The sequence below is a fragment of the Sinohyriopsis cumingii genome, chromosome 6 (assembly GCF_028554795.1).
Source record: "Sinohyriopsis cumingii isolate HCF-2022 chromosome 6, ASM2855479v2, whole genome shotgun sequence".
Classification (NCBI taxonomy): domain Eukaryota; kingdom Metazoa; phylum Mollusca; class Bivalvia; order Unionida; family Unionidae; genus Sinohyriopsis; species Sinohyriopsis cumingii.
The window spans coordinates 2,442,348-2,456,010 of NC_142966.1; the positions used below are offsets into that span (position 1 = coordinate 2,442,348).

A 13,663-nucleotide genomic window follows, 5' to 3' on the forward strand; every position below is an offset into this window, starting at 1 on the left:
ATATGTTGGCAATATGTATATTATATGAATATATTGGCTATATGTATATTATATAAATATGTTGGCAATATGTATATTATATTGTTATGACTCTATAGTGTTAAACTCAGTAAGAGAAAGAAGCAAGCCAACAAGTTTGGTAACACTTAAATAATTTAATAAAGTTCTAAAATGAAAATTTAAGAGGAAGTTACAGTATTGTGAATTAAATCCAAAATAATCATAAAAGTTCTATGACATGTCCAAAAGAAGAGAATGTTCTGAATGAATTCCAGGTCTTGAATGTGCTGATGTAACAATATCCTAGAATCAAATGAAGATTGTCCAGAACTCTTGAATGAATTTACAGTAATCCCAAAATAGTATTTAGCCCAAGCTGTCACATGAGCACTTTGTAATTCCAATAAATAATAAAAATAAATGATTCTTCTCAGATTAAATCTAAAAACAACATCAAATACTTCTGCAGACTGAAAACTAAAGAAGAACAGTAATAAAAATAGGCCTGAACAGTTGTTCACTTCTCACCTTATATACATCTCCATGACTCGATGTCGCAGTGTGTACCCATGTGACGTGTTGCAGTAGATCCTCATGTGACATATGTTAGAATACATCCCCACCTGATAATGCACAACACTTGAACCATCCAATCAGAAAATTACTTTATTGTACACAGGTTCATTTGTTTTAACTCTAGCCCCCCAAGAAACCTATTTTTAGCTCATTATCTTAAATAGATTGTACACTCATGGACCAAATTAGTTATATAATATATTGTTTATAAATAATGATTACAATCTAGTCATGGAAAAAATTTGACACACACACACACACACACACACACACTCACACACACACATATATATATATATATATATATATATATATATATATATATATATATATATATATATATATATATATATATATATATATATATATGTTGGCAGTATGTATATTATATAAATATGTCTGCAATATATATATTATATAAATATATTTTGCAATATGTATATTATATAAATATGTCTGCAATATATATATTATATAAATATATTTTGCAATATGTATTATATAAATATATTGCATATATTCACAAACATAGCTACCTTGAGAAATCATTTGCATCTATGTTTTAAACATGAAACTTTTTATATTTGCAATAACTTTTTGCCATACGCTTTGCACACTTAATTTTATTTCATCCAGTTCTTTTTAAATTTGACAGATATTTTACAGGTCTGTTGGAATTAAGATCTTTGCTTTAAAATTTTGATCTCATTTTGCCGATTGGGACTAAACACACCTTGTATCAAGAAAGATTCTCCCTTTTATCATTAAGCTGTCAGTACCAGAACAATTAATGAACTAGGAGATTTCACTTGTATATAAATACCTGAGCAGTTAATGAACTAGGAGATCTCACCTGTATGTCTGTACCAGAATGGTTAATGAACTAGGAGATTTCACCTGTATATCAGTAAAAGTACAATTAATGAAATAGGAGATTTCACCTGTATGTCAGTACCAAAATAATGAATGACCTTGGAGATTTCACCTGTATGTCAGTACCAGAACAATTAATGAACTAGGAAATTTCACCTGAATATCAGCACCAGTACAATTAATGAACTAGGAGATTATACCTGAATATCAGTAACAGAGTAATCAATGAACTAGGAAATTTCACCTGAATATCAGTACCAGTACAATTAATGAAATAGGAGATTTCACATGTATGCCAGTACCAGTAAAATTAATGAACTAGGAGATTTCACCTGTATGTCAGTACCAGTACAATTAATGAACTAGGAGATTTCACCTGTATGTCAGTACCAGTACAATTAATGAACTAGGAGATTTCACCTGTATGTCAGTACAAGTACAATTAATGAACTAGGAGATTTCACCTGTATGTCAGGACCAGAACAATCAATGAACTAGGAAATTTCACCTGTATATCATTACCAGAACAGTCAGTGAACTAGGAAATTTCACCTGTATATCAGTACCAGTACAATTAATGAACTAGGAGATTATATCTGAATATCAGTACCAACTCAATTAATGTAATGGGAGATTATAGTTGTATGTACCAGTACAATTCATAAACTACGTCAGTTCACCTGTATATCAGTACCAGAACAATTAATTATCTAGATTATACTCATAATGTTACACTAAACCAGTCCCGGTATTTTTACATTAAACCAATCTCATCATTGTGTTGCATTTAATCAGCCCCATCATTGTGTTACATTAAACTAGTCCCATTATTATTTTACATGAAAACAGCCCCATTATTGTTTTACATTAAACCTGTCCTGGTATTGTCTCATGTTAAACCAGTCCCATTTTTGTGTCATATTAAGTCTGTCCTATTATTGTGTCACATTTAACAAGTCCCATCATTGTGTTACATTAAACCAGTCCCAGTATTGTGTTACTTTAAACAAGTCATGCTATTTTATTACATTAAAGTGATCCTTATTTGGTGTTACTTTAAACTAGTGCATTGATTGTGTTACTTTAAACCAGTCCAATCACTGTGTCACCTAAGCAGATTACTGACAAACTTAGGTCAGAATAGTAATTAGTTTGTATCAGAACTGAGGTTGGAATCATAACTACTTTGCATCAGAGGTGAGGTTGGAATAACAATTATTTTGTATCAGAGCTGAGGTTGGAATCATAGTTGCTGTATATTTTTAAAAAAAAATTATTTTCCTCAGTTTTTTGTAAGCATACTTCACCCATTTGTGAGCAGTCTTTTTAATACTGAATGCACGTAGAATTGTATGCATTTTTTACTCAATTCCACAGGGTGGATATAATGATAGCTTTACAGATACTGTCAGAGGCAGCCAAAACAAATCTGGCTGCACTGAAGGTACTCCAGGACATGGCACGAGGGGTACGACCAAGAACAGACAGGCAGACACCACCCATCAGCAGCAATCCACAAAGTTCAGGTAACTCACAGACTGGACCAGTATTTGTTTCACAGTTATAGATTTTCCATAAACATTCCTAGCAGATTTCCCTTACATATTTTAAGTCAGCATGCTTTTACAGATAGACTGGATCCTTTATATTTCATATATTACAACAATTATATGTACTAAAACTTGAGGCCAGATAGAACCTGTTAATTATAACAATTAAATAAAACTTGAGGCCAGAAAGAACACAGACCTTATATATTTAGTGTTAAGTATAATACTAAGCGGGTAAGATGGATTTCAGTCAGAGTAAGTTGGAATCTTGGATACACTAGTCAGTTTAGACAGATTCCTCCATTTACAAATTTACAATCATGTTCATCAACATTCTAAACACTCATACTTGTGAAGCAGCTTGATAAATTCTCAGTCTTCCTAGCAGATTAAGTTATATGGATGACAACTCCAAGGGAATTTGAACTTGATACATTCTCAGTCTTCCTAGCAGATTAAGTTGTATGGATGACAACTCCAAGGGAATTTGAACTTGATAAATTCTCAGTCTTCCTAGCAGATTAAGTTATATGGATGACAACTCCAGGGGAATTTGAACTTGATACATTCTCAGTCTTCCTAGCAGATTAAGTTATATGGATGACAAGGCCAAGGGAATTTGAGCCAAAATTACTCAGTCATATTCTAACCAAATCAAGGACTTGCCAGTTGGATGGATCATCCCCCAACTAAATCAAGCACTTGCTGGTTGGATGGATCATCTCCCAACCAAATCAAGGACTTGGTAATTGGATGGATCATCCTCCAACCAAATCAAGGACTTGCAAGTTGGATAGATCATCCTCCAAACAAATCAAGGACTTGCTAATTGGATGGATCATCCTCCAACCAAATCAAGGACTTGCTAATTGGATGGATCATCCTCCAACCAAATCAAGGACTTGCAAGTTGGATGGATCATCCTCCAACCAAATCAAGGACTTGCTAATTGAATGGATCATCCCCCAACCAAATCAAGGACTTGCAAGTTGGATGGATCATCCTCCAACCAAATCAAGGACTTGCTAATTGAACGGATCATCCTCCAACCAAATCAAGGACTTGCAAGTTGGATTGATCATCCTCCAACCAAATCAAGGACTTGCTAATTGGATGGATCATCCTCCAACCAAATCAAGGACTTGCTAATTGAATGGATCATCCCCCAACCAAATCAAGGACTTGCAAGTTGGATGGATCATCCTCCAACCAAATCAAGGACTTGCTAATTGAATGGATCATCCCCCAACCAAATCAAGGACTTTCAAGTTGGATGGATCATCCTCCAACCAAATCAAGGACTTGCTAATTGAACGGATCATCCTCCAACCAAATCAAGGACTTGCAAGTTGGATGGATCATCCTCCAACCAAATCAAGGACTTGCTAATTGGATGGATCATCCTCCAACCAAATCAAGGACTTGCTAATTGGATGGATCATCCTCCAACCAAATCAAGGACTTGCTAATTTGATGGATCATCCTCCAACCAAATCAAGGACTTGCAAGTTGGATGGATCATCCCCCAACTAAATCAAGTGCTTGCTAATCAGATGTAGCTATTTCCTAACATTATTTATGATCATCCTAAAATTTTATAGTGCAAGATTCTCTTGATGTATATTTAATATAGACTTTATCAAGCAGTCAACTCTACTGCTTTTTTCAGATCAGAATGATAGACTTTTCACTGATCAGAACTTGTTGCAAAATTGGCCATTTTAGACAAAGCAAATAACTCTCTTCTCAACTGGAACACTTGAATAACAAATCCTAGGTTTGCATGGGATGCCATTTTGTAAATTAAATCAGCTCTAGTTTTATATTAAAGTCATTGCCTCAGAATTAAAATTTGTTGTTTATACTTCTTGTTTAAAAAATTAATAATCTTTTTTCATCGTTTTGTTTTTTCTTTACCTGTTTTTTAAAACAAAATTTAGTAGATATTTGGGTAGATTGATGAAACATAGATGATTTGCTGTCTTAATTTCAAATCTAGCTAGGGTTTTAATCTTTTTTTTTCTTCCAGATAAATATTAGTCACTTCCAAGTCATTCACAGTATGAGTTATATAATTTATTTTAAGCAATACATGTAGTTAAAAATGTTAATCACTTAATGGACTATTTCAAGCAATACATGTATTTAATAATGTTAATCACTTAATGGACTATTTCAAGCAATACATGTAGTTAAAAATGGGAATCACTTAATGGACTATTTCAAGCAATACATGTATTTAATAATGTTAATCACTTAATGGACTATTTCAAGCAATACATGTAGTTAAAAATGGGAATCACTTAATGGACTATTTCAAGCAATACATGTAGTTAAAAATGGGAATCACTTGCTGGACTATTTCAAGCAATACATGTATTTAATAATGTTAATTACTTAATGGACTATTTCAGGCAATACATGTAGTTAAAAATGGGAATCACTTAATGGACTATTTCAAGCAATACATGTAGTTAATAATGTTAATCACCTAATTGATCAGATGCAATGTGAAAAATTACTGTACTCACTAATCATGTTTTCCCTGTTAATTCAAAACTATGAAAAGCTCATGATCGTTTGAATCGACTTGTTTATCTCAGTTTGTACTGCATTTTCTTTTCTCATGAATTTATTTATCAGTTGATTACTTGATTGAGTTCTTCATATTTATTTATTTATTACTTATTTATTCAGGTAACTTAATAATCTCTAATCATTCCATGTATGTATCAGCCATCTGATTATACACTTGCTTATCCTGAAAGCTGAATGTGATGTATAAAGAAATATTAATTTAAAGACACTGTAATAAGCCACTGTGTGTCTAGACACTGTACTCAAGCAGTGTGTATTGCAGGTAGTGTGTCCCATACCCTGTAATCAAGCAGTGTGTCCCACTGTACTCAGACAGTATCATGGACACTGTACTCAGACTGTGTGTCCCAAATGCTGTACTCAGGCATTGTGTCCCATACACTGTATTCAGGCAGTGTGTGTCCCAAACACTGTACTCAAGCAGTGTATCCCAAATACTAGCTTGTGTCTGGTCTGTTAATGAAAATCTAAACCTGTCAGTGCATTATTCTTAAATGTGCTACCAATTACTGCACGTACCCCAATTATTGCTTGCACCCTAATTACTATTTGTACCCTAATTACTACTTGTACCCTAATTACTATTTGTACCCTAATTACTATTTGTACTCTAATTACTACTTGTACTCTAATTACTACTTGTACCCTAATTACTATTTGTACCCTAATTACTATTTGTACCCTAATTACTTGTATCCTAATTACTACTTGTACTCAAATTACTGCAAGTTTTACAGTGAAATAGTATACACATTTTTTCACATTTTTAGAACAAAAAGCCACGAGAGATGGTATGAAATTTCTAGGTGTGGAATTTTTATTTACTGGAATCAGAAGCCAAATTAACTTCTTGAAATCACCTGCTTAGTGTACATGAAATAATTTCAGAATAAAAAGTTACATTTCCAAGTTTGTGTTCCTTATAGTATCATTTTTCAAAGTAGTAATTAATATTAATTAGATCATATATTTAGAAAATATTTGAGTTTTAAAATCTTGTCATATCAAAAATTTTAGTTCAGAATTTTTTGTTTTTTCTTTTGTACAGCATACAGATTTCACTGTGGTAATGATGGTTTCTGATTTCCTGCTTAGACTTATTTTGCTTGTTACAAATATGTTTAGGGAACGGAAAATGAAATCTTGTATTTGTTTGTCTGTCTGTCTGAATGCATGGCACATATATAGGGTGTTCAGCTATAAAATGAAGCCTGCTTTGTGTATACACACGTCCATCACAGTCCAATTGTTGTGAAGGTTGGCACAAGAAATATCATGCTAAAGCCATACCATGTTTTTTCTATACTTGTCAAGTAGTGTTTATTCTTGGTGTATATCTCTTACTTGATACAGTCACTAATGTGCTAATAGGGGTTCCTTTGGGGGTCTGTTCACATAGGTGTCATCAGCTAAGTTTTTGATTAATATTTCATCGCAGACAGCTATAAGACTGATGGAACTGCATGTCATGAGTAGTGCATATTTAATAATGATATGCTATAGATTACATGTACCCATAGGCAACAGATGCATGACTGTTGGGTAGTAGTAGTATTCATAGTAGCACAAGTAACTGTTAAATTTACCAAGAACAATATAGCAAGTGATAGCAACTACACTAAGGAGATATTTTAATAACATTTTCATCAAAATACAAGGAAATTAATTTTCTAAAGGTGGCAGGGAGGTAAAGAGGGAGAGATGATGGGAAAAATGTTGACAGGATACAATTCACCTGATAAGATATTAAATATTTACTGACAGATGTATTGTTCATTATATTTGTTTCCCTGAACATTTTGTCAATCATGGTGTAACTCTGATCAGATCTTTGTTTTCTAAATGTTTAGTTCATTCACTTGTTCAAATAATCATCACCATCAGATATTACCATCATTACTTGTTTTCCTGTTCATTAACATCACATGTTACCATCATTACTTGTTTTCCTGTTCATTAACATCACATGTTACCATCATCACTTATGCACTTAATCATCACCATCACATATTACCACCATCACTTGTTCATTTAATTTTTACAATCATATATTACCATCATCCTTTCTTAACCTAGCTCTTTACCAGCACATATTGCCACAATCACTTGTTCACCTAATCGCTATTGTCACACTACCATCATCACTTGTACACTTAGTCATTAGCATCAGGTATTACCATTATCACTTGTACGCTTGGTCATTAGCATCAGGTATTACCATTATCACTCGTACGCTTGGTCATTAACATCAGGTATTACCATTATCACTTGTACACTTAGTCATTAGCATCAGGTATTTCCATTATCACTTGTACGCTTGGTCATTAGCATCAGGTATTACCATCATCACTTGTACGCTTGGTCATTAACATCCGGTATTACCATTATCACTTGTACGCTTAGTCATTAGCATCAGGTATTACCATTGTCACTTGTACACTTAATCATTAACATCAGGTATAACCATTATCACTTGTACACTTAGTCATTAGCATCAGGTATTAACCATTATCACTTGTACAACTATCCATTACCACTGCCACCACAATTTTATATCTGCAACATTCTTGCACAAACACCAGTTCTTGTTTTTATCCAGTTTTTGAGGAATTTGCTTGGATTAACAGAAATTTTAGATACTATAAGTCTTGAGCCAGTCGATCTACAGCTGTTGTATTATCGTGTCAAGAAGAAAAAGACTGAAATGACAACTAAAAACAAAGTTGATCCTGGGTTAAACAGTCTCGGCAGATATTGGTACTGTTCACAACATTTTCTTGGTGGCTGTTTGATGATGTTTGTTTGTTTACTATCAATCTTATTCCTGATTAAGAAATTTTTCTCATGATCAAATCCTTCTGAAATGGAGAACTAGTTTGTAAATCCCACAGCACACTAAATTAGACCGTTTTGCACACAATTTTTTTGTGTGAAATGGCAGTAATAAAATACAGATAATGTTCCAGTATCTGTTATACAACAATATTACTGTATATTTACTTTTAGTCATGCAATTCAGGAATTCAGATATGCAATTAACAATGATAGAGCCTTCTTTTCCACTCATGATTTTGAACATCAAGAAACAAATTATTTTATGCAAAGCCATAAAAATTGATGCCTCTGAAAATAAATGAATTTACATTATGCCACAATTCATATGGTGAAATAATTCTCTGACACTATGATGATGGCAAGGATGTAAGACTCCAATTGTAGCCCGATGAATGACCTTATTTCAGAACTTATGTTATTTTACGAAATGTTCGTTATCTTCCTTCCCAAAGAAACTTACAGCCTATTCGGTGAAGAGGAGTCTGCACAGGGCGGAGAGTCACAAACAAGCTTCATGAACTCCAAACCGACGCTTAGTGACATCTATGAGAGAAGTGAGGAGGGAGAGTCATCCAGGAGGGCCAAATCCTCTAAGGATATGGTGACAACCAGCAGGGAAATAAAGCATGACACATCCCCGGAAGCATCCCCAGGTGCACTGGAAGAGAGTCCTGACATTGAGTTAAGAATACCTAATGGGGGGCAGGGTGAGCAGGAATTAGCAAAAGGGCAACCCAGACCTGCCTTGAAGGAATCCAGCATGGGGGGACTGCGAGCTGAGATAAGGGAGGTGTCTTTTGATGTGGCAGCTCAAGTTTATGCAGAGCAAGCAGAACAGAGCAGACTGACTCATGATTCAGACAGGTTGGCTTTGTTACCTTAATATAATTATTATAATTGTCATCATTTACATTTTTATAATTAACGTCAGACAGTCTCTCCATGCTTATATCCGAATTTGTATTATAATGGAATGTGCTATAGCGGGGTCACACTGTATTATCATTGTCATCATTTACATTATTATAATTAACATCAGACAATATCTTCATGCTTATATCCAAATTTGTGTTATAATGGAGCACGCTATAGTGGGGTCACATCGTATTATCATTGTCATCATTTACATTATTATTAACATCAGACAGTATCTCCATGCTTATGAATGATAGTGACTGTTACTTCAACTCTTATAGTAATCACTATTGTACCTCATAAAAATGAAATCTGATAGTATCTTGGTTGGCTTGTAAGGACTCTGACCAGGTAGAATGTTGTTTACATTCTCCAGTTTTGGAACAATTTAATAGTACCTGGGTTGTTTTGTATGGAGTCTGACCAGGCATAATGCTGCATTCCTTCTCTTCTTCTGAAACAATAGTAACTGTGTTGTTTTATAAGGTGTACAATTAGGTATAATGCTGTCTTCATTCTCTACTAGAATAATATAATGGAATCCAGGTTGTTTTTTAAGGAGTCGGACCACTGCTGGAGCAATTTAATAGCATCAATATCAGATTGTAAGGAGTCTAACCACTTGAGAAAGAATTTAAAAATTGTATCCAGGTTGGATTTTGAGGAGACTGCAAGAGTTAATGATTTTCAGGGTGTGTATGTGACTTTGAAGACGCTAATATATATGAACATTTAAATATAGAAATAGGATGTCAGAATGATAAAAGTAGCATGGAGATAATCTCAGTGAGTACCCCATTGCATGATGACATGCATATAATTGATATGAAACTAAATACAAAAGGTTTTAACATAGGTCACTGAAATGTACAAGGTATTGTGGGAAAAATAGACCAGATTAAGTTAATGTTGTCTTCCAAGGAAAATAATATACATGTTTTAGGACTCACTGAAACCAAATTAAATGCTAACCACAATGATGATCTATTTCACTGTCAAGGCTACAATAAACCATTATGTAGGGACAGAGAGACAGCAGGGGGAAGTCTTGTTGTATACATTAGGGAAGATGTAAATGCAGAAAGGCAACTTGACTTGGAGTCACATGAAATTGAGAGTATCTGGGTGGAAATTTCTCAAAATAATGCAAAATCATTCCTAGTTGGTTTCATTTATAGGCCACCTTCCTCCAAAGCAATTTGGAATGATAACTTTTTGAAACAAATGGAAAATGTTCTTGCACAAGAGAAAGAAACATATGTACTTGGCAATATAAATAAGGACCTTCTCAATATTCAAATAAGGAACAATTGGATGGAATTTATTGAATCATTAGGCCTAGACCAGCTGGTAAATGAGCCCACAAGGGTAACAGAAAAATCAAGCACTCTTACTGATCACATTTATACCAACCCTCCAGATAATGTGGCTTGTGTTAATGTACCGAATGTTGGTCTTAGTGACCACTATCCTCCTTTTTTGACAAGAAAGGTTAAATGCAAAAAAAATAAGAAAAATACACACAAAATGATCACTTACAGATTGTTCAAAATTTTTAATGAAGAACAATTTCTCAATGACCTGTATAAAGTTCCATGGAATATGATCCAACATTTGAATGACATAGATGAAGCTCAGAGGGTGTGGACTGACTTATTCATGGATGTAGTCTCTAAGCATGCACCACTGAAAGTACATTGAGTAAAGACTGAAATTCAACCTAATTGGCTTACTACTGAAAAAGAGCAACACAAACTCCATTTGGAAAGTCTTCAATGAACTCACTGGAGGAACACAAAAAGATCAGACAAATAAAATTCACTCACTTCTGGTAAATGACACCATAGTCACTGATGACACTGACATTGCAAATGTTTTCAGTGATTTTTTTCATCAACATTACCACAAAGTTAAAAGTACCAGTGATAGAAAACAACTTAATGAACTGAAAAAGTTCTGCAGCAGCAAAATCTCTAAGGAGGTATGTTTCTCTATCCCACCAGTATAAAAAAACTTTGTTAAAAGATGTCTCACTGAACTAGATACCAAGAAAGCTATAGGACTTGATCAGATTGGTCCAAGACTCATTAAATCTTGTAGATAGCATCACATTCATAAACTTTTTAAGTATTGCTACCTCATCTGTCCCCAAAATATGGAAAACTGCAAAAGTAACTCCTATTCACAAATCTGGTTCTAAGGTTGATGCTGATAACTACCGACCAATCTCAATACTACCAAACTTGTCAAATTTGATTGAAAAACATGTCCATGAATCGTTCATGTCATATTTAACCAAACACTTGCTGTTACACCCTAATCAATCAGGCTTTAGACAGAAACATTCATGTGAGACGGCCTTGATCTCCCTAACTGATAAATGGCTTCAAGCACTTGACCAAGGTAAAATAATAGGATCTGTATTTGTAGATTTCAGGAAAGCTTTTGACATAGTGGATCATGAAATCCTTTTGAAGAAACTGAAAATATCTACCATTGTGATGAAAGAACAATTAGATGGTTTACTTCATACTTAAGTGAGAGAACACAACATGTTCACATAAAGAATGTTCCTTCTGAACCTGGAACAATTAGATATGGAGTACCACAAGGCTCAATTCTAGGTCCATTACTATTTATTTTATTTATTAATGACTATCCACTTTTACTAAGAGACTCAATATCATCTACAGATCTCTATGCAGATGACACAGCATTGTCAGACATCCAAAACACAAAGCATGAGCTCAAAATGTCTTTACAGAATGCCCTAAACAAGCTGGAAAACTGGTGCACATGCAATGGCATAGTGGTAAATACTGGTAAAACTAAAATATTACTTATCTCAACATGGCAGAAAAGGAGATATCTTGATAGTGATGAACTATGTCTGACATGGAAGGATAAAAATTTGCAAATGGTCTGTCATGATAGACTACTTGGTGTTCAGGTAGATCATGGACTGAACATATCAAACATAAACATATCAGTAAAAAAAGTCAATTCAAGTTTATGGCTTCACAGTAGGATAAGACATTTTCTCCCTGAAAGGCACAGAAAACTATTTTATAACAGTTACATACAACCCTATTTAGACTACTGTAATACAGTATGGGGTAATTCAAATGATAAAAACATAGCAAAGCTGGCACATCTTCAAAAAAGAGCATTAGGGCTAATATCAGTCCAGAAAGAAAGCATGGAAAATTTAGCTGGTAAGTTAAAAATATTAGCTATTAAAGACCGAATCTGTTTGAGGAAAGCCAAATTAATGTACAGGATATCCCATAATAGTGCTCCTTAATATTTACAATCACTATTCCAGTATGGGCTACCTGGTAATACTCCTCACCTGCGATCCATGTCTACCAAACAGTATAAAATTCCCAAACCAAATAAAGAGTTATTTAAAAAAAGTTTCCAATACTCTGAACTCTGTTCTGGAATAGTATTCCAGTTGAGATTAGAAATGCCCACTCAGTTTCCTTCTTCCAAACCCAATATATCCAGTGGCTTCAGAGATGCAGCTAAACTAAATAAGTTCCTTTGTATGAGGGCCTCATGGTAGAGTAGTTCTTAGCTAATTGTTTACCGTCTTTAAATATGGTCATTATTATACTGCCTTTCCTCTGGAGGAATTACAGTTAGCATAACCCTTGAGCTGTTTAGTATCCAAGACACAAAACATCACAATGTGTTTAAATACTGTTTTAATTCGTATGCGAGAACTCTCTTCAAATTAGGGTAAAAAGCTGTAATAAATGGAAATACAACCATTACAAAATATGAAATTACTACATCAACATTAAATTAAAGAAAAGTATCTGTAGTACTGAAACAATCAACATATATTGAAAGTAAAAGGTTCCTTTTGTCTTTCCATCCTTTTAAATTTACTAATGAAATAATGTCCGTTATATGGTTCCATACTTTGAAATTCACTATAAGGTATGTTTCCGTTAACATCTCTACCATGGCTTAATGAAGATTGTTGTTGTTGTTGTTGTTGTTGGGTTTAACGCCATTTTTCAGCACGATAGGCTATACATGGCGGCCAGTATTAATGGTGGAGGAAGAACCCGGAAAACCCCGGAAAGAACCACCGACCCACGAGAAGCTACTGGCAGGCTTTCTCACATGCCCACATTGGCTGAATCTTAGACTCGAACCGCCGCAGACAGAGGTGAGATGGCAGTGATCCGTAACGAAGAGCGCTTTAGACCACTCGGCCACTCGGGGCCCCATGAAGATTGTTACTAAGAGGGTTTAAATGATGACATAAAAGGAATGTTTGTGATGAATCTGACAAAAATAAA

The 13,663-nt window shown here is 34.2% G+C and overlaps 1 protein-coding gene across 3 annotated transcripts in view; it reads left to right on the forward strand.

Moving 5' to 3' along the window:
* The window catches only part of LOC149796275 (uncharacterized), a 67,663-nt gene that overhangs the window by 29,636 nt on the left and 24,364 nt on the right, over positions 1-13,663 (forward strand). Inside the window, exons 9-11 of one of the 3 annotated variants that reach the window (XM_089960910.1) lie at positions 2,827-2,975; positions 6,368-6,403; positions 8,885-9,296. In XM_089960910.1, the coding sequence (XP_089817036.1) occupies positions 2,827-2,975; positions 6,368-6,403; positions 8,885-9,296 (597 nt within the window). The remainder of the gene's footprint in view (positions 1-2,826; positions 2,976-6,367; positions 6,404-8,884; positions 9,297-13,663) is intronic. The other 2 variants (XM_089960911.1, XM_089960912.1) reach the window with 2 other exon arrangements.